We start from the raw sequence: 21,654 nt of genomic DNA on the forward strand, positions 1-21,654 counted from the left end.
CGGCGGCGGGCGGGCTGAGGCGGGACTGAGGCGAGGCGAGGCGGGCGCGCGCGACCGGCGGGGCTGACGGCGGTTCTCGTCTCCCCGGCAGTGACGGTTGTCAGCGGGCTCATCATGGTGCTGCTTTTCTTCTCGGAGCTGCAGTACTACCTCACCAAGGAGGTGAGTGGCGGCGTCGGGGGGGGCCCGGCCCGGCCCGGCCCCGCGGTGCTGCTTCTGGCCGGGGCGGCCCTGCGGCCCGGGGCGGCCTGCCGTGCCTCCGCACCCCCGCCGAGCCGCCGCCTCCTCCGCCGCCTCCTCCGCCGCCTCCTGCGGGCTGCCCACGCGGCAGCTTCACCCGCCGCAGATCTGCGTGGGGTTTTTTTCTTTCTCCGAGCTGGTGGCCTTGAGGCCGGGAGCGGGCTGCCCTCCCCCGAAAGCCGCTTGGCGCCAAGGGTGGCTTGTGGCTTCCTGTAACGCGGTGGCAGGAGAGCGTCCCAAAGTCTCTTCTCGCTGCCTCTGCCGCCTACGAGCAGGCAATGCAAAGGAAAGCAAGGAAGCGCGGGAGCCCCCGTCCCCACCCCAGGTTCTAAGATTCCCAAGTTACTACCTTTCTTAAAAAAAAGCGTTAGAAATGGCAAGCGCTTGGCTGCGGTGGGAGGCAGCAGCTCAGGTGTCTCTTGAATCCCACCTCTTAAAAATCAGCTGGTGAGCCAGAGCAGTCGAGGGAAAGAAGGAGGCCTTTTGATGGGCTTCCAAGTGAAACAGGACTCTCCGTTTTTCCCTTGTTCCTAGGTTCATCCGGAATTGCGCCTTGACAAATCAAGGGGAGCTAAACCGAAGATCAATCTCGATGTTATTCTTCCGCATACGCCTTGTGCTTGTGAGCCAGCCTTCTGAACGTTGGGGATAATTTTCATACTTGCCGAGGGCCCGACAGGCTCGGTGTGCCCGGTGCTTCCGAGTGCTGCGCTGCTGCCTGGGCCACGGACAGGGAGGAATTGGTGATCCCTGGTGGTTACGCAGTGATTCCAGCCAGGCCCGCTGGGCGCTTAAACCAGCGCTTCCAGGCAGGCTGTATTATCTTTTGAGATGATACGTGAGGCTAAGGTATAAACCCGCTTACGTTTCTGTGCGGTGTGGTGCTTTGTCAGAGAGCTCGGTCATACTGAGAACGCTGGCACAGCGTTCGGTGTTCGCCTGGGACTCGAGATTTGACTGTACTGTTGCTGGAACACTTTAGAGTCTCCTTGGGAAGTTACTTGGCGAGGCGCAACTTTTCCGTGGTTTTTGTACTTCAGTTCTGACTGCAACGCCAACGCCACGTGATAACCTTTGTCCCGAGTTTTTAAAACCGGAGTGAGCGTTAATAGTCGGGTTACCTTTTAACTAAATTCAAAACAAAGCTGCGGGGTGAAGCGACGGAAAATTTTGCAAGTCTTCCTGCGTACCGCTGCTGTGCACGTTATCCGACTGTGCGCTAATCTTCCCTGCCTCTTGTTGTGTTGCGGTAATTCCTTTGGGTAGTGCGTTGGGCTCTAAATGTAGTGAGTCTGACTTCCTTGTGACCACCCGAGATACTGTTGGTCTTTGCCTTCCTCACGTTTAAAAGGGCGCGGGAAGGCCAGAGAGTTCGGAAGCCCCTGCTGTTTTGTGCAGAGAAGCTGTCAGTCTTCGTAAGAGAGCGTGTAGCCGGCAAGCGCATCACGGTGCTTCGATACCGGGCCGAGACCCCAGACCTTCTCCGTCTTCTTTGTGAAAAGGGGTCAGGAGGAAATGTGCTGGTGGTGAAGGGGGAAGGGTGAGGGGGTAGTGGTAGGAGGCAGCTTTCAACCAATGTGAAGCTTAACTCCTGTACTCCTGGAAATGGTTATGGGCTTTGAGGGGTTTGGTTTTGGTTTCTTTTGCCTTAAGTGTATTACCTTTCAGGGTAACGCTTTCTGGGCAGCTGGAAACCGTCCTCCTGGTGCACCAAACCCAACCCCGTATTTGGAAGGGTCGTTCAGGGTGCCGCAACGTGCGTTTTGTTCCCTGTACGTCACTTGTCCCCAGCCATACGCCCTCTTCCGCTTTGGCACGTTCTTATCGCCCTCGCTGCAAGAGTCTGTATTTTCACTGGCTGAATGCTTCCTCAGCCTGCCGCAGGCCGTAACAAACGTGTGTTTATAGACCGCTTTCCTTGCTCACTGATTTCAGATTTGAGCATCGATGCCAGGGACGTAGCAGGAGAGCAGCAGCTGGATGTAGAGCACAATCCGTTTAAACAACCAACGTTTGGATAAAGCCGGCAATCGTGTGAGTCCGGAGGCCGAGAGCCACGGTAAGGTGCTATTCTGCCTTTCTTGGGTGGACGCTCTCGTCGTCTTTCCGTCACCGTGTGCCTGTTTTGAGATTCACGGGCACAAGTGACAGCTGAAGAGCATTTAAAGACCGCAAACTTTTGAAGAGTTTATAGCACGCAGATCTCTTAAACTGGCCGATCAGGCGAACTCCTGTTATACTGGCAGCTTTTGCGAGGCAGATCTCTGCCTAGTCCCTCTGAAATTACGACGAGGACTCACGGGTGCATTTCAGGAATAAAGCTGCTGCGTGAATGGTCTTTTATGACTGGGAATCAAGCAGCTGTTCTGGCAAAACTTGGCTTTGGTTGTACCTTTAAATCGCAGTGGGCTGGCAAACGGGACGACCTGGTTAGAGGAAAGAGCCTCTCTCCAGGGAAGGCTCCAGTGACTCGACCCTTAAGCCCAAGCTTGCACCTTACTGCATTGACTTTGTGTGTGTTAATGCCTCCCTAGATAAATATATTTTAGTTGGTTTGTCGGTTACAGGTTGTAGTAAGTGGTCCTTGGCTACATAAACCTCTCCTTTACATTCGTTTGGTGTTATGACTCATCGTTGCGCTTCGATACAAACCAGAAACGATTCTGGCAAAGTGTTGCAACCTAACAGTAATACTGTCCTGACTTTTCCTTTCCAAGACACGAGCTCCTTCTTACTTTTTCTGGGAGATGGTGCAGTTCTACGTGTCGGCACGAGCTGAATTTGTTGATTTGTATCACTCGGATTGAACTTTTCTGTTCTTGAAGTTGCAAGGCTAAACTAAGCCAAGAGCTGAACGATTGGTAGGTACGGGAGTTTCTCCTGCTGCCACGGGAACGCGGTGATAGTGCTGTTACTGCTGTGTTCGCTTAGCAGCCTTTCTGTATTCAGAGGTTGTGGCGTGACAAATGTAACGCCCGGGGACAAAACCAGCTGTTCTGTATCTAATTCTCTGTTAACGCATGTAGGCCTCCTGCCTTACTTGTATTGCCAGTCTCCGTTGGCATTACTCCGTCGGAACCGGTTGCTCTGGCTCCTTGTGTGATCAATGGAGAGGAGGAGAAGCTCGTAAGGAGCAAACGGTCTCACCTGGAAGAGGCATTTCAAAAGAGATCAGATGCATTGCAGGCAACAAGCAATTTCTTCTGCTGTCTGGAAAGAGCACGCGGCTAGTTTGGTTTCCATCACCCGTGTTGCAGGTTAGGTCAGAAGTATCCACGCGTCTTCATTAAACTCTACGATTATCAGTTTCTGTTAGTAACGCTGACCTTCAGTCAGTTACTTAAATGGCAGCTGTAGCAGTATTGACCTTAAATTTAGTAAAGCATACCCAACTTTTACGGAGTAGCATCTGGAGGCTTTTCCTAATCATAGTTACATTAAAATAGTTAATAGCTGAATGATTTCTGTGGTAGGTTGCATTCTGTGCTTGGGATGTCGTCTTACTCCTTTCCATTGAATGACAAGAAATGACTAAATTCTTTATTGGCGGCTCTTACCGTTTCCTTCCTTTTACCGTGGACAGAGTTTTCCAATTTCACGCATCATATCTGCGTGCAAGTTGAGGACCGTGTTAACGGCAAGAAACCCTGCGTGTAGAGTTCTATGCGCTGCGGTTTCTTTGTAGTATCCAGGCTGTGTGCATTCCCTCTGGATGCTGTCTCTGCGACAGCTCAACGGGCAGCTACTGATTCCATTTAAAAAGCTGTTACTGGTTGCTGTGTCTTGAAAGACTCTGGGTATCGTACAGGTGTTCTTGTTGAAGTGGTGGGAATCATGGCTTTGACAAAGCGTCGTGATTATTTAGCTGTATTCTTCCCGACGCTGTCTTTGAGTGTAATTACGAGATTAAAAGCCGTACCGCTTTTTGAACAATGAATTCTTAAGTGCGCTTTCAACTGCTTTGAATGTTGGGAGCTTTAGAAAGAAAGTCTCGCACGGTTGTTTACTAATGGGGATATTTTCCTAAAAGCTCTTATTTGCTTGAGCGTCACTGCCGTAGAGTATGTGATTAAAGAAATAAGGGTAATGACTGATTTTGATGCCCATTTCATGGTTTCCATTTAAAATCTCTTTTTTTTTCCTGTGGCTAGTACGAAATACAGACATGTTTAATACTCGCTTCCGTCCGCCTGTTATACCCCCCAGTCTCAACAGACAGGGCCCTGATAACATTTTATCCCCTCAGCAGTGTCTGACTATGTACCTTGTCCCCTTCCCCAGCGTTAGTGATCCAAGGAGCCACCTTTTCAAGGCTTATAGAGGGTAGCGCAGCCGTGCCTGGATAGTGAGCCTTAGAGGGCTTTTGTTACGCAAGAGACTTGGTCCTGCCCTTCAGGGTTTGTGCGTTGAAACGGCCTGCTTTTAAGGGGGCCTCTTATAATAAGAGCCAATGTTTTTGTCCCTCTTCAGCCTTCTGCACGTAAGACCATGAATTTCCATGAGTTCGTGCCCCAGCCGTACTGCGGCTGCGCGTTGAGCACGCACACGGCACAGATGTTGTCAGAATCGTTAAGTCACGAAGAAGGTAGAAATTCCTTGGAGACTTCTAGTGAGCAGGGGTTAACGTGTGTGCCTTGTCAGCGTTGTCGTCCTGGAGGACTGGGTGCCAATTTTCCGTTCGGGAGACTCTCGCTCTGATCTTGTTTCACAGCAAGGTATAACCGTGTTCCCTACCCGTCTTGGGACAGGATTCTGCGTTGTGCACTGTTGACTGCCGTTGACTGCTATTTAAAATTTTGTTTGTGTAACAGGTCCTGTTACAATTGTCGCCATTTACTGTGCGACGTTGTCTGAAGTAGACGATGTTTTAACAAAGCCTTTAGGCAAGTAACGTCTGATCAGCGCTCCAGCGAGGCTTACAGATAGCCGGTTCTTGCTCTGGAGGGTGCGTTTGAGATGACAAATGTCACTCTGCTTCTTGGTCTTACTTCGCACCTCAGCAGGCTCTGCGCATACCGTTTCAGGTGGGCTTTGGGTGCAGGACGCGCAGCTTGCGACACAGAATCGTTGCGTTTGTGTGTAGAACAGTTGTTGCGCACAGAACGGAACAAGAGTACAAGATAGCGTTTCTAGTCACTGCCTCGTCGCTTTGCATCCTCTTTTGTCTTAGAGCTGGGGAAAGAAGAAGAAAAAGTGTTTGATCCAAGTTCTTTGGATGCGGATCGCTGCGAGAGCTGTTACGGGGCAGAGTCGGAGGACGTGCGGTAACCTTTACACCTTTTTGTATCTTCTTAGCGCTTGAATTAATACAGTTGTGTTGCACGCGTGTTTTTTTTCCAAAGCGTCTATGAAGGTCTGTGCAATGAAATCCTCCTGGGCCCGTGTTCAGAGAATGATGAGGACCGTTGTGGTTTTGGTCTGCCTTTGGAAGCTGCGCTCACGATTGCTAAGACCGTGCAGAGTTCGGTTGTTTATAGTTTGTGCACGTGCCTGTTTAAGGGCAGCGCAAATTGCGCTACCTTTGCAGCAGTGCAAAGGCTGTATCTCGTCAAACGGAATCTTTTCTGGGGTTATTTGGTGTCCAGAGGGGAGCTGTGTAAATTAGTTCACCGTTACGTGAGCCGTCTTGGAATGAAACCTGGTTATGGCTTTGCCTTCTCACTTCTGCTGCAGGCTTTGCATCCTTACGGGAGCAAAGACCAGGCATTTATCGCTCACACAAACAACGGGTGTCATTTGGTGTTTCTCATTCCTCCTACCTGCAAAGAATTCTTCTGTAAGAATGGATCCGTGGCAGCCCATAGGTTGTGGACTCTCCCTCGCTGTTATTGTCTCTGTAGTGACTTGGTCTGTCCCATCTGTCAAGTTGCGTCCTTCCGCAGAGGTGTTTCCATCTTGAGGGATTCATGATTCCAGGCTTCAGCTTTTTCTTTGGCCCAGAAAAAAACCACAGAAGCAAAGAAAGAAAACTCAGTCTCCATCAGTCGAGGACACCGTTTCAGTGTGGAGGAGATCCAAATCCTCTGGCGGATGGCCTGTACAGTATTCCTTCCATAGGGGGTGTTTTGTGTGAGCTCGTTCTTAACTTCTGTCCCAAAGTAGCGTCTGCCGGGGAATTAACCGTTTTCATCCCCAAACTGAATACCGGAGGCTGAGATTCTTATTTCATCCTCAGCATTGCTGAGGACTTTCCTTTTTACGCTGGTAAACTCCTTTCAGAGTTTGGTTGTCTCGGTGCTGAAAGACGCAAGGTCTCACCCATTTCTGTGCAGACGGACAAGCTGTTTTCCAGTTGTGTCAAGCTCGTTTTGGAGACCAACAACGTGACATTTCCGTTTGTCACTGGGCTATAATCGGTCAGAGCTCAAGTCGTACCAGTTGCTGGGAATGCCTAACGTTTGTCAAGCAGCCACCTGGAGGCTCTCCGTACCTTCCATAGCTTCTCCGTACCACGAAACATGCTGTTGTAGAAGCCCCGCCAGGGCTGTAGCGTGTGGCAAAGTGGGTCGAAACTGCTGTGTGAAGGATTCAGAGGCCCATCTCTGAGGAGGTGTAAGTCTGTGACAGTTGTTGGTTAGTCATGCAGAGTGGTGAATATACGTGAACGGTCTTCCGAAACAAACAAAAAAGGAGGTTACTTAACCTCCTTTGAGGTATGTCGTCCAAACGTACTTTTCTCCTGCCCCGCCCCCCATCCTTCCAGGTATTCGCCTTTGTTGGGATCTTGCAGCAGAAGGAACAAAACAGCCTCGTGGTACGCTGCCTTCTCTGTGCATCAGGTGTGACAAAAGAAGCACAGGACCGATTAAGAACAAAAACTTGTTACCCAGCTTTGAATGTTAACATGGTGTGAATGTAAACCTCGAGTGCACTTCTGGATAGCTTTGGTTGCTCCTAAAATGACCTTTCTGTTCCCTTAAGAAGTGGGAAAGAGTCTAAATATAACCAGCATTGTTACCTGGCATGCTGCTTTAGAGCTCACTTAACATATATGGGCATGCCACTGTGTTTTTCCTTTTAGTGGTTAATTCCTGCGGTTTTGTTTCTCTGTTGCGCTTTAAATGATTGCTTGTCCATATATTAGCCCTTTGGCTAGCTAGGGAGTCATTTTATACGGCCTAGAAAGCACACTGGCAAAGCTGTTGCGCTTCCCCTTTTTGGTACGAGTTTTAAGTGCTGCTCTGTCTGAATCGGTGTGTCTTTTCATTGTAAGGATCGGAATATCTCTCTCCTCTCCTGCTCTGCTCGTTTTTGCAGTGCACGCTGTTGAGAGTCAGTGTTGCCGTATCCTTCCCGCCGCGCCCCACCCCCAAGCCGTTTTAACTAGAGGGTTAACTAATTTCTGTTACTTGCTGTGCCCATAAATCTCCTTTGGGAGGAGCTGTTGATCTAGGCTGGGAGCTGAGAAGATTTCCTGAAAGCTGAAAGGAGAGCCATGCCAGGTCACTCTTTCTGTGGTAAAGGAGGTCACCAGATGGAAGAGGTTGAGAATCTTTGTCTTAAACGATTTTAACGTATCAGTGTTGGAGATAATGTGTTGGGGGATTATTAGTTGCTCTGTGCAGATAATGTAGTTGCAGAGGACGTGGTGACTTGTTGGAGCGACTTCTGCCTGTTGAAGTCGGATGGGGTGATGATGATCTCGCTTAATCTCATTAGTACAACAGGCTAGAGAGTTTCTCCTGGGAATTCATGCACCAAGCCTGCTAATCTCAGAATACTCAGTAGGAGTTTTTCCGAGGGTTCGTAAGCCATTGGATTTTTTTAAAGGTAATCATAGAATCATAGAATAGTTTGGGGTGGAAGAGACCTTTAAAGGTCGTGTAGTCCACCCGGCCCGTCCCCTTCCCCGCAGTGAGTGGGGGGGGGACATCTTCAAGTAGATCAGGTTGCTCAGAGCCCCGTCCAACGTAACCTTGAAAGTTTCCGGGGATGGGGCATCTACCACCTCTCTGGGCAACCTGTTCCAGGGTTTCACCACCACCATCATCGTAAAAAGTTTCTTCCTTGTATCTGGTCTGAATCTACCCTCTTGTAGTTTTACACCGTGTCCTGTCACAACAGGCTCTGCTAAAACGTTTGTCCCCATCTTTCTTATAAGCCCCCTTTAAGTACTGGAAGGCCGTGATAAGGTCTCCCCAGAGCCTTCTCTTCTTGAGGCTGAACAACCCCAACTCTCTCGGCCTTTCCTCACAGCAGAGGTGTTCCATCCCTCTGATTGTTTTTGTGGCCCTCCTCTGGACCCACTCCTGCAGGTCCGTGTCTGTCTTGTAGTGAGGACCCCGGAGCTGGACGCAGTACTGCAGGTGGGCTCTCACCAGAGCGGAGTAGAGGGGCAGAATCACCTCCCTCGACCTGCTGGCCATGCTTCGTTTGATACAGCCTGGGCATACGGTTGGCTTTCTGGGCTGTGAGTGCACATTGCTGGCTTTTCATCCACCAGTACCCCCAAGCCCTTCTCCGCAGGGCTGGTCTCAATCCCTTCATCCTGCAGCCTGTACTGATAGCGGGGGTTGCCCCGCCCCAGGTGCAGGACCTTGCACTTGGCCTTGTTGAACCTCATGAGGTTCACATGGGCCGACTTCTCAAGTGTGTCCAGGTCCCTCTGGATGGCATCCCATCCCTCAGGCGTGTCAGCTGCACCGCTCAGCTTGGCGTCATCTGCAACCTTGCTGAGGGTGCACTCGATCCCACTGTCGATGTCATTGATGAAGATATTAAGCAGTATTGGTCGCAGTACGGACCCCTGAGGGACACCGCTTGTCACCGATCTCCATCTGGACATTGAGCCGTTGACCACTACCCTCTGGATGAGACCATCCAACCAATTCCTCGTCCATCAAACAGTTCACCCATCAAATCCGTATCTCTCCCAATTTAGAGAGAAGGACGTTGTGGGGGACCGTGTCAAAGGCCTTACAGAAGTCCAGATAGACGACGTTTGTAGCTCTTCCCTCGTCCACTGGTGTAGTCGTTCCATCATAGAAGGCCGCTAGGTTGGCCAGGCAGGACTTGCCCTTGGTGAAGCCCTGCTGGCTGCCTCGAACCACCTCCCTGTCCACCACGTGCCTTAGCATAGCTTCTAGGAGGATCTGTTCCATGACCTTCCCAGGCACAGAGGTGAGGCTGACCAGTCGGTAGTTCTCAGGGTCCTCCTTTCTACCTTTTTTAAAAATGGGTGTCATGCTTCCCTTTTTCCAGTCACCAGGGACTTCACCTGACTGCCGTGACTTTCCAAATATCATGGAGAGCGGCTTGGCGACTCCATCAGCCAGTTCCCTCAGGACTCTGGGATGCATCTCGTCAGGTCCCACGGACGTATGTATGTTCAGGTTCCTCAGGTGGTCACGAACCTGATCTTTGCTGGAGGAGGGCCTTTGCTGCCCTAGTCTCCGTCTTGCGGTCCACCCACTGGAGAGGTGTGGGAAGAGAGGCTGCCAGTGAAGACTGAGGCAAAAAAGTTGTTGAGTACCTCGGCCTTCTCCTTGTCCCTTGTAACCAGTTTGCCAGTCTTGCTCATCGGGGGGGTGCGCTTTCTTTGACCTTCCTTTTCGGGCTGACATACCTGTAGAAGCCCTTCTTGTTATTCTTTGCATCCTTTGCCAGGTTCAGTTCCAGCCGCGCCTTGGCCTTCCTGGCCCCATCCATCCCTACGCAACTGGGCAGCGTCCCTATACTTTCGCAGGATACCAGTCCCTGCTTCCACTGCCGGTGCATTTCCTTCTTGCCCTTCAGTTTGACCAGCAGGTCTCGACTCATCCATGCGGGTCTCCTGCCTTCCATTCCTTATTTCTTCCGCCTGGGGATCGAGAGCTCTTGCGCTTTACGGAAAGCGTTCTTAAAGCTCGGCCAGCTCTGTTCTGGTCCCTTGACCCTGAGGGCAGTTTCCCAGGGGGTCCTGTAGACTAACTCCTTGAAGAGCTGGAAGTTTGCTTTCCTAAAATTCAGGGTCCTGACTTTACTCTTCACCTGACCCGTATCCCTCAGGACTGCGAACTCCACCAGTGCATGACCACTGTAGCCCAGGCTGGCTCCAGTCTTGATGTCACCGATTAGTTCACTTGCGTCGGTGACCAACAGGTCCAGTATCACATCTCCTCTGGTCGGGCTGTGTGTTACCTGGCTTAAGAAGTTACCCTCAGTGCACTCCAGGAGTCTTCTGGATTGCCTACAGCTTGCCGTGCTACTTTCCCTGCAGACGTCGAGGTGGTTGATGTCCCCCAGCAGGACGAGAGCCTGTGAGCATGATGCCTCCTGTAGCGGGAGTAAGAAGGCTTTGTCAGTAGGCTCCCCTTGATTGGGTGGCCTGCAGTAGACACCAACCACGAGGTTGCCTTTGTTGCCTCGGTCTCTAATTCTTACCCTAATCATGGTGATTACAGGTTGAGATGTGATGTTTTGACTCGGTAACATCTGGTAGAGGGCTCAGGCTCTCAGCTTTGCTCACTCCCTCTCCTCTCTGCAACATTTTCTATGTTGCTCCCTGCCTCAGTTACCTTTTCACGATGCATCCTAATGCCACTCATCATTTTCCTGCCCCTGCGCTCCTGCTGTAAGATATTTTCCTCCAGAAAATTCATCCCCAGTTTGAGAATTGGTGTCCCAGCTCACCTTGGAGCAACGTGTTTGGGTAGCTGTGTCTTGGCAGTCTTCATGTGTTTATTGAGAGAGTCCTGAGTGGCAGTAAGTGCTGTTTTGCAGGTAAAGGACTGAATTTTGGAGTCCAGGGAGGCTTTGTGGTTGTTCAGGTGAGAAATGCAAGACAGGGTGGAGTCTTCAGATAGACAGCAGTTCTTAAAACGGTGTTACTAAAATGGTGAAGAAAACTAGGTTATATAAAACCAGACAGACTTTTGACAAACTTAAGAAGTTTTACAGGTCTCTTGATTTTACCTAGCTAGGCACTTAGCTACAGTTACGGAAAGGAAGGAATGTGTTCATGTTTCTTCAGAAATAAGTCTCTGGTCCTAGCTGACAGTCTCTTAAGCTCTTCTGTTCTGTTTCTTCTCTAAGCAGGCTAAATAGCCTGTTATTTTATGTTAAGCAAACTATGGCTAGCTACATGTTTATCTGCGACCTATAGTACATACGCACATGCTTAGTGTAATCCTCAGTGATCAGAGATAAACCAACCTGCGGTCTGGTGGAACGCTGTTTTCGAAACTGAACGTGTAAATCGTGCGTTTTGGCAGAGTTGCAAATCATTTATTGGAGAAGAGTTTTATAAAAACTAATTAATCGGCGTTTTATCTGCGGAAGGCGTGGCAGAGCACTGTGGGGAATTTTTGTTTTGGATAGCCGTAACTGTTAAAGTGGGTCACGTGCGATGTAAACCTACTATAACAGGATAGGTGATGGCTGGTCTTTGTCAAGTGCTGCCCTTGAATTTCTCTGGTACTGCGCTATTACTGTAAGATTTGTCAGCCTTACTAGTACTCAGCTCCCACTTCAGAGGCTAACGAATGTGACTACCCAAGTGTTAAGGCTGACGTGACTAACCTTACTCCGGAGCGGCTCTGGCTGGAAGAACAGGCTCACATAAAGCAATACTTACATTTTGGCCTGTTATGTTCTCTGACGTGTCTCATGACCGAAAGGAGGGTGGAACAGGAAGGAGCCATCAACAGAAAGATGGGGGGACAAAGACTGTTTTATTCCTTTGGCAGTAGGTCCGTTTAGATGCAGATCCACCAGAGCTGGGATCTCTGTAGCACTTTGTTATTAACTGAAGGTTAGCCTGCTGGTGTCTGCACAAAAGGCAGTGGGACTTGACACTTCACTGACAGCTAAGCCACTTAACTCTTGCCTTAAGTGCAAATAATACTGCAGCGTGAAGCAGGGTGTTGCTGGTAACCGTTAAGAAAGATGGCGTCGCATAATCCCAAGGCCACTTCTCCCTTCTTTCCTTTCCCTGCCCACCGTTTCACATCTCTTTCCAAATTTTTAGTGGGAGTTTCTTTTTTAAAGCCAAATGAGTTCTTTGATCCAGTTGCCAGCCCAGGCACACAAACCACTGTGCTAGTGGCAGTGATAGATCTGCACACTTGTCAGAGACAGCCACAGGAATATCTGAAGCCAGTGCAGCTTTGAGCTCTTTGTAATGCAGAACCATTGCCTTAATGGCAGTGACTGCAGCCTTAGTTTCTGAGCATTGAGCCTTTTAACTGTGAAACGCAAGGGCCTCTCCCTAGATCAGAGCGTTAGGAGGAGTATAGCTTAGGCTTAGCATTTCCTTTTCTGACTGTACGTTCTCTGATTTGCACGTATATCTCTTTGGGTTTATAAGGGGTTTATAGGGATACAAGTAAAGCTTCTGGTGTTTTATTGAAAGCTGTTAATGGAAACAAAAAAAAAGAGTTCACAGCACACTCATGTTAAATAAATGTTTTAAAGGAGAGGCTCATTCCAATCAGTTCTTCAGCTTTGCAGCTTGTCTTGTGCTAGGCCGTATATCAGAAACCCTTCAAGGGAGCAGCATTCCTAATCTTGGTTAATAGCAGCCCTTGGTGATCTGAGTCCATCAGCTCCTCAAATAATAGCCCACAATTTTTGAAGTGTGTTTTTCTTTGCTGAGATGAAAGAAGAGCGAGGTCTGGCTCCCCGAGCATGTGAATTTACCTGTTAAAATGCGCCACAGCCTCTGGCTCCTTTAAGATGACTGTGTGCCTTTGGGTAAACCTGGTAGGAGCGATACTGAAATTGAGTTGCAAGCTCTATTTTCATCCTGAGACTGATGCTTCTGGCACTGCATAAAGTCATTTAAGTAGCCAACCAAAAGATATCCCGTTGCCCGTATCTTTGCCAGACCCCTCCTGGGGGTGCGTGGTGCTGCCGGCATTGTCGCATTGCTGCATGCAGGAAGGGCAGAGAGGGGGCAGGCCAAATTCTCCAAATCCTAGCACTGGTGAGAGTTCACCTTGGCCCCACCAGTGGTTTGCAAATACACTGCTCAGGCCGGCCCCGCAAAGTCTTTTCCTGTCCCTGTGGGTACTCCAGGCAGCCAGTAACAGGGCTGATAGGCAGAGGGCTGAGAGTTGCGAAGATGATGATGGTTTCTTGAGGGCACTTGCACGTGATACTAAGGCACGTGCTCTGCTCAGTTTAGATCTGCTGTGCCTCTGGGTTTTACAGTAGTTAGAGGAGTTATGTGTGTCAGGTGGTGACTGAGATAACAGTGAAGTTTTCCTTGCTTGCCCCTGGGATCTTGTTTTTGCCCTAGATTAAGAATACATTCAGGTGAGGACTGAAATACCTGATCGGAAGTAACCCCAAGTTAAAGTTACTTTCCTTCACTGTAGCAGTGGCCAGTCTAAGTCAGGAGAGGAGTTTTATCTATCACACGCCCTACTGGAAGCAAGAGAGAAACCCAGGCGATTTTCTTGCCATTTTAGATCGCAATGGAAATGAGAAGAGCTTCCTTATAAGCTAGCATAAGGTAAATAGATAGGCTCATTATTGCAGTCTGAACTACATTGTTAAACTATGTTTCAATGAAAGTTGACGATCTGCATAGCTTTGGACTCGATCAATCTAAGTGTTCCCAAGATGGTGTTCTGGTTCTCTTAGTCTATTTTCCTTCTGGATTTCCCTCCCTTTGCCACGTTGAGATCCTAGTGTACTGATCCCGGCCAGATTTGGCATTATGGCTCTGGGTGGGCAGAACCTGGGACCTGCTTTCACACAAGGCTCCCAAGTATGTTCTGGGACACCTGCGTGTTGCTTGGCAAGCCTGTTCCCCTCTTCCGGAGACTGCCTTGCTCCTTAATCTGTGCTTCCCAGTTTTCTAGGGTTGGCATTTTCACAACCACTTCTGGATCTGTTGGAGTTTGCCTTGTGCTGGGAGGAAAGCAGATGATACCTGTCCCTGTGCCAGCGAGGTGCTGACAGCATGGTTCTACGGCAGGGAGAGGAGCAGGCGGGAGAGCCTGCTCTGTAGATGAGAGGGAGAGGCAGCGGGATCTGGGGATTTCCAGCAGGAAGAGGAGAAATTCCATGTCTTGGAATCTCCCATGAATAAAAAAGAAGAGCAAGTGCTTTGGAGTTTACTGTTAGGACGCGCAGAGTAAGGGAGGACCTGTCTCTGTTCCAGAGCCACACTCAGAAACACATACAAGTAATTAACGTTAGGCCCCTTACCTTGCCCCGTGGATGCTGTGCAGTTGTTTGAGTTATTAGTGTTTCCGTTTCAGATCAATATGACGCACTATATCGAGCATCTCTCGTTTGGGAGGGATTATCCAGGCATTGTGAACCCTCTGGATGGGACGGACGTCACTGCGCAGCAAGGTAAAAGCCTGCTGAGAGGAATCTCTTTTTATGTGTCCCTATTAGTAAGTGTTAGAAGAGAACAGGAGCAAAGTTCCCAGTCTTTCACGAGAACCCTGACAGCATTGCGTAAAACGTGGACTCCTCCACGTTGTGCTCTTTCTGGAACAGCTGCCTCCATTCACGTGGAACAAATGTGCCAATGTGTTTTGATTCCGTGACCTTTCTGAAAGATCTGTCTTTTCAGTGTTTGTGGAGGCACGACAGCAGGTACAGCACATCATTATTAAGTGCCTGCATCAGGTGTAGTTCAGGGGGAGCCCTGTCTAGCTACTGTGCACAGTAGGAGGTAACCAGAAGATGCAGGAGAGAGAAAAAAGGCCTAACTGATAGTTGGTGGAGAGTCATGTCATGGTGTCTGCCTGACATTGGTCTACCCAACAGTAGCAGCTGAACAGCTGCAGTGAAGTTGAAATAGCACTGATCTTTCCTAGATAGCTCCAGTTTGCTGGCTTGAGAAGGAAAGGCAATTCTGTCCTCATGCTGCTGCTGCTCAAACTCTAATCTTGGTTTATTCACGCAAGCCTGCTTCTGTGCATTTTCCGTGAAAGATCCTGACCGTACCTCTTTACATGCCACTGCAGAGATCAGTCATTTTTTTAGATCCGCTGAAGTCTGCAAAGCGTTAAAGAATTCTCAGTCATGGGTTCCTCTAGGTTTGCTCTATTAACAACTCACAGTTGGGCCACCGCCACAGTGAATGGCAACCCTCCAACAGTTTCTCAGTCTTATATACCTTTTTACCACCCATTATCCCAGTCCAAACTCTGTGTAAGTTTCCAGTCGAATCTTGGTTCCCGGGTCTTATCGTTCATCAAAGCCTTTTAATTAGTTCTTGCCTCAGCTCTCTCGTCTTGTCTGGTCCCAGTTCTCATCTTTGAGATTTCAAGGTCTGCCTCGGGTCAGTCGTCTCCTGTTCAGTTTACCTTCAAGTCCCATCTCTGCACAACTCTAAGAAACCCTCAAGTTGCTCCATTAACTATTACACATCTATCTCTACAAGCTCTGCATGTTTTAGTCTTTTGCCAGCAAAGCACCTGCTTCTTGCTGATTTTTCATCTTTTGTTCAACCTGCCTCTACGGATTAGCTTGACTAGGTTTTAAACCAATCCTGGGCTGGGGCTATACGGGGGGCAGGCTGGAAACACTGTCCGTGGCCTGTTGAGCAGCTCTGTTGCATCTCCTATTTTCCAGGTAACTCATTCTATTATTAAATCTATTGACTTATTCTACACAAAGTTTGTGCTGATAAAGCTTGGAGAGAGAAGTCGTTTGCTTTGAGGCGGTGGTAGGATTGTTAATCCTACCTGAATCCGTTCTTTTAAATTTTTCCACCATCGATTTTAATTCTTGTACCCAAATCAAAGGATGGTGCTTAAAATAAAATACAGAAAAATGAAGAGGCATGATAATGCTCGATACAATTGTGATGCCCTAGTTTTTCTGAGAGGGGGCCTGTAGCTGGCTGGTAAGATTCTCTCTGTAGGCTGCAGCTTTCCATCCTGGGCCTTGGAGAAGCAGTTGGCACATTCTTGAGGAATTGGGACTGAAGACGTGCCCTGGAAAAGAAGTGGGAGAAGCAGATTGCAGGTCAGATTTATGTTTACTGCAGACCAGCTAACGATCTTATATATGAGAATGACTTCTTCTGTAGGAGTGGATGAATAATCTTCTCCTGTTAGGGAATTTCATAGAAAACAGGTTTTCAAAGTGACTCCTGCCTTTCGTTATCCTTAAGAGAACTGAAGGAACAGGCTGGTCTGAGGCAGCAGGAGGAGTTCTCCTCCTATTTTTTTTTTTCTTCACTGATCCAGGTCTTCCTTTTCATCTCCTGATACGACAAAACCCATGCTTCTACAGGAATAAACTGCGGTGTTAATTGACGTTGATAGAGGATTCTCATTTAGAGTTGAGTATGTTTTCTTAGGGCTATGCTGTTAAATATAAAGGTTTTCATGTGTTAGAGTAAGAATTTTCAAGAAGTTGTACTGGTGAAACTATAGCAAGATAACTGGTTTGTTGGAAAGTTTTCCATTTAGTCAAGGCCAAAATGCCAGTAGTTTTGGTTTGGGTTTTGGTTGGAACAGGAATGAGATTCACTTTGGCAAAAGGAAAACTTGTGTCAGGCGTTAACTTTACTGTCCTTGAAAATCTCCAGTAGCTGTTGTGCAGAAAGATGTTCCCTGACAAGTTGAACAAAACCAGCTTGTGTTGACCGCACGTGTCGGTGAAGCTTTGCAGCTCTTCACCGGTTATTAATTGTGTCTCTCTGTCTTTGCTTATAGCTTCCACGATGTTTCAGCATTTTGTCAAAGCAGTCCCTAGGGTGTATATGAAAGTAGACGGTGAAGTAAGTACCTTTTTTCCCCTATTGCTTTGGCAAGTGAAAGCCTTCAGACTTTCTCCTCATATTCTGACGCTGACCATATCTGGCCTCTGGTGGAAGCGACACAATCTGTTTGACTTTCTTCAGATCACCACCCCAGCAAGAATAACAATTTCTGTGGTGTAATGTTATCTGTAATGTTACAGCAGCGATGAAGCAGATTTCAGCGTCTTCCATCCCACCTAGATCAAAGTGACCGTGCCACTTTCATCGTGTTCCTTCATGAATCCCTCATAGTGCACGCTCAGGAGAAGTCAAAGCAGCAAGGAGATCCTAAAAATGTTCTTTGGAGAGTAACCCCAGATCAGCTTGTCTCCGATTTAAAAACTCCTTTAGCCTCCAAAAGAGCGTGGCCGGATTTCCAGCCCTGCTTTCAGAATATGCCCTTCTTTTCGGACAGGTAGGATAAATAAATTACCAAGGAGATACCAGGGTGAGACGAAGATCCTGAGAACACAGACAAACTTATGCTCTCCTCTGAAGTCAGCCTGAGGGAGCAGAAAGAACTGTGATTTCTTTCATTCATTTGGAAGCGTTCACGTGGGTTGCCATCATCATTCTGTAGGGGATCTCCAGAGAACCTCTTTTTAAAAACCAAACCAAACGAAACCTGGCAGTTATCATTATTTGGGCCCCCATGGTCTTAGGGCAGCAGAATGATGTAAGCTGTTATGTTTCTTTTGCAAAGAAAACACCAGCAGAGGCAGCAGCTTGACTGTTGTGCAGACTTCACCGCCAGTGCTACCCAGTGTACTTTCCTAAGCCTAAGTGAGGAAGAGACAGGTGCCACGTGCCCCAGCAGCTCTGTGAACATTCACGTACAAGACAGCTTAGCTCCCTAGCTGTCTCCCAGGTTTTGGTGCTGTATCTTCTATGCTGCATGGGTGGTCAGTGCCCAGCTTCCCTATAACACCAAATGAGCTTCCTCTGAGGTGAAACCCAGGTGTGGTTCTGGGGCTCGTTCAGCGCAAGGACTGATCTACCTGTGGATGAAACTACACCAGATTTTGACTCCCTTATCCTATGCAGTTTTATAACGCTGTGCAAACCCCACAGCACTGGGAACGCTTACCACCTCAGGCTCTTCACCCAAACTCATCCCGCTCTCAGGCAGGTACCACATATCCTTGCAATCAGAACAACATACTGCTGCACATCCACGCAGCCTTCATGTTTGCTTTCGGCGCTCTGAAATATGAATCACTGGCAGATTATTAGTTATGTCGGAGGCTGCATAGGAACCACAAATCTGAGGAGCCACACGGCCACGGTAGGTACAATGCAGACCTGCAAGCAAAGGTATCCTAGAGCAGCGTGGGCAGAGCAGTCTGAGAGAATCCATTGAAAGGTAGACATAGTTTGTATTTCTTCATCTGCCCTAAAGATTGAAACTGTTTGCGAGACTTGGTTCTCATGTGATAAATCCTTATGTGGACCACTCTTTCTTCAGTCCCCTGCCTAGAAAAGACAAAAAGACCCATCTGTTCTTTCCTGGAAGTTGAATGGAAGTTACTTGCTATAATGTGATATTGGGAGAACCTTCAGACCATGTTTGAAGCTCATTCTGCTTGGGTTCAGGATGCCTCTGCAGTTTTTGTGGATGATTGAAATTCCTGAAGTACAAAGGACAGTTAATCGGAGCCCTGTTCTTAGGGCCACCTCCCAGTATGCCATGGCTTCTGTTTCTCTTAATGCGATCTTGCACGCTACCGTAGAGCTGTTGTTCAGTTTTCAAAGGACTTCTCCTGTCAAAAGAATTGCTTTTTATTAGTCACCAGGAGAGGAATCCATGCAGACCATGATGCTCATACTTACGGTAATTATGGATCCAAGTGTGCAGCCAGATGGATACCAGGGGCTGTGTTATGCATTCAGTACTTGGAACCCCGATATGTGGAATTTGGTGAAGAAACTGGATAGTATCTTTCTCAGCTTGGATTGTAATTTGTGTCAGATAGCTTATTAGGGATACTAATGTCATTTTAGGGATAATGTCAATAGGGGAAGGTAATGTCATTTTACAGAAACCCAGTTGATTTGCTCTAAGAGGAGGACTGGTATGGGCAACGGTTAGAACAATGGCAGGGTGCAGGAGAATGCTGCAGGGTCATCTTTGTTTATATAAAGATGGGCAACCTGTGTCCTTCTGCAGCCCTGGCACTCTCCTGCCTTTATGTATTACTTCCGTTTTTCTCACTCTTGCATATACATATGGCTTTCTCCTACCAGTGCTGTCTCCTGAAGCATGCTTGGGTGGACTACATTTTGGTGGAAGATGACATGGACTTGGGGTTGAGGTCGAGAGGAACAGCTTGTGCCATTACTTGCCAGCAGAGACCAAAACAGTCCGGCCTGGGGACTGATGCATCACTCATTCTTTGGGCTAGCTGGGGCTTTAACTGATAGCCTGTAGGAAAAATAGACTCGATCCTGATGGTGCTTTTTTTACGACCCTTTGTAAGCACTGTCAGGCCCCCCACAAGTGAGTGGGCAGGGCTACACTGATACGGTTCACCGAACTCATGTTTTAGTAGCCTTTCCTGTTCCTCGCTAATGAGACGACGTTTGCTGTGTTTGTTTCCTGCTAGGTGGTAAGGACTAACCCGTTTTCAGTTACACGACATGAGAAGATGGCCAGCGGGCTACTGGGAGACCAGGGTCTGCCTGGTGTATTTGCGCTATATGAACTTTTGCCCATGGTGGTGAAGCTGACAGAGGAACACAGGTAAGAGACATTTCAATCTATATCATCACCCTCCATTGATTTTTGCCGTTTTGCATAGCTTAAGACTCCAACCTCGCTTAGACGCGACAGTGCAAATGCCTGAAAGCCATCCAAGCCCCTTTCCAGTCGGTGGAGGGGAAGAGGCACTCCCAGATGCCCTCCTTCTCTGTGTGAACATCTGAAAGGGACTGGGGTTTTTCTGGTACTACCTGAAGCGTTTTAATCCAGTATCAAGATGGAGAAGGAAATTGGTGCAGCAAACAGAAGTCTGACGTAATGGTTCTCAGTCCAGACTAATTTCTTCAGAGTCTTTTTTAATGGGAAGACTAGATTTGTATAGTATATCCATCTTACCAGCACCTACAGCAGCACCCACGCTGATCCAATCTGGTTACTCGCTCTGCATTTGCTAGAGCGTTTCTGCATGTTGTTGTCAGTGTGAAATGTCTGTCTTCTTTCCGGGTCCTCTGTTAATCACATGCATGTAATTGCAGGGGAATGGAAGGGGTTGTAGCTGTCCGATCTTTTAGGATCAGTGCAATGTAGAGTGGGACAATCGCCTCCCTCGACTGGCTAGCTATGCTGTGCTTGATGCACCTCGGGACACGGTTGGCCCTTTTGACTGCCAGGGTACACTGTTGACTCATGTTCAACTTGCCATCAACACAAACTCCCAGATTTGTTTCCACAGGGCTGCTCTCCAGCCTCTCGTCCCCCAGTTTTTATGTATAACCAGGATTACGCCATCCCAGGTGCAGAATCCGGCACTTCTTCTTGCTATATGTCAGATGCTTGGTGATTGCCCAGCTGTCTAGTCTGTCCATATCTCTCTGTAAGGCCTCTCTACCCTTGAGGGAGTCCACAGCTCCTCCTAATTTACTATCATTGGACACCTGCATCCAGATCACGTATAGAAATGTTAAAGAGCACTGGCCCTAAAATTGAGCCTGGGGAACTACAGTGGTGACTGGCCGCCAGCCTGATGTAACCTTATTTACTGTAATTCTCTGAGCCTGACACATCAGCCAATTGTTCCCCCATTGTACTGTGGACTTCCCTAACTGTGTGCTGGAGGTTTTGTCCAGAAGGATACTGTGAGAGATAATATGAAAAGCTTTCCTAAAATCCAAAAAAGCCCTATCTACTGGCTTCCCTTGGTCAAGTAGATGGGTGACCTTGTCATAAAAGGAAATTAAGTTACTTAAGCAGGACTTTCCCCTCGTGAACACATGCTGGCTGTGACCAATGACTCCACTGTCTCTCAAGTGTTTTTCCATAACTTACAGAAAAACCTTCTCCATAATTTTACCAGGCACTGAAGATGTTAGGAAATTGACAGTGGATTGGAAGAGGGCCCAGGAGGAGTTGGAACTGAAGGAGAGTGAATGGCACATTGAACGTGAATCAATTCCTAAAGGAGTTTTATGGCTTATGGAACCTGCTCCGTTTGAATTACGATACCAAGGTCTGCCAACGTAAAGCCAAACCAGACAAAAAGAGGGTCCCTAATCTGCTAAGCATCTCGAGCAGACTAGGTGGGAAACTCGGGCAGCCAGCTCCGGAAGGGGAACGCGAGGTGCCGAATTAGAAGCCGGTAGCGCGCACGGAAAGCAAGACGTCGGAGGGACTTCACAGCAGACGATACGCGTAGGCTAGGGAACACCACCCCTGAAGAGAGGGACAGCTCTGACCTTCTCTCTGAAATAATAAGGGCACCTTTGTGCAACGGGGCTTGGAAGCCTCCCACGCTTTGGTAGGTAACCCAGAGGTATGCGTGGGAGAAGTGGCCATCTGCTGCTAAGAGCATCTCCCAGGAAGGGGGAGATCACGTTCCAGTTCCGCTGTTTCCCAGACCCAGAGGAGTGCCCCAACTAGCCAGCTGAGGACGATTCTTTGAGCAGAGCACCTTCACTTTCCTGCCGAACTGCTGGAGCAGGTCCACAGTGCAGGCAGACACAACCGTCACAGGGGGAAGGGG

At 48.5% G+C, this 21,654-nt stretch overlaps 2 protein-coding genes across 2 annotated transcripts in view; one reads left to right on the plus strand and one right to left on the minus strand.

Moving 5' to 3' along the window:
• Positions 1 to 21,654, minus strand: part of GDF5 (growth differentiation factor 5) — a 138,907-nt gene that overhangs the window by 97,144 nt on the left and 20,109 nt on the right. The window lies entirely within an intron of this gene.
• Positions 39 to 21,654, plus strand: LOC138690087 (endoplasmic reticulum-Golgi intermediate compartment protein 3-like). Its single transcript, XM_069807791.1, is given in 7 exon segments — positions 39 to 162; positions 775 to 862; positions 2,176 to 2,243; positions 2,245 to 2,299; positions 16,851 to 16,915; positions 19,540 to 19,676; positions 20,989 to 21,654. Coding segments are annotated over 7 exon segments (468 nt in total). The 5' UTR covers positions 39 to 114; the 3' UTR covers positions 20,996 to 21,654.

Source organism: Haliaeetus albicilla, chromosome 2 (genome assembly GCF_947461875.1).
Source record: "Haliaeetus albicilla chromosome 2, bHalAlb1.1, whole genome shotgun sequence".
NCBI classification, from domain to species: domain Eukaryota; kingdom Metazoa; phylum Chordata; class Aves; order Accipitriformes; family Accipitridae; genus Haliaeetus; species Haliaeetus albicilla.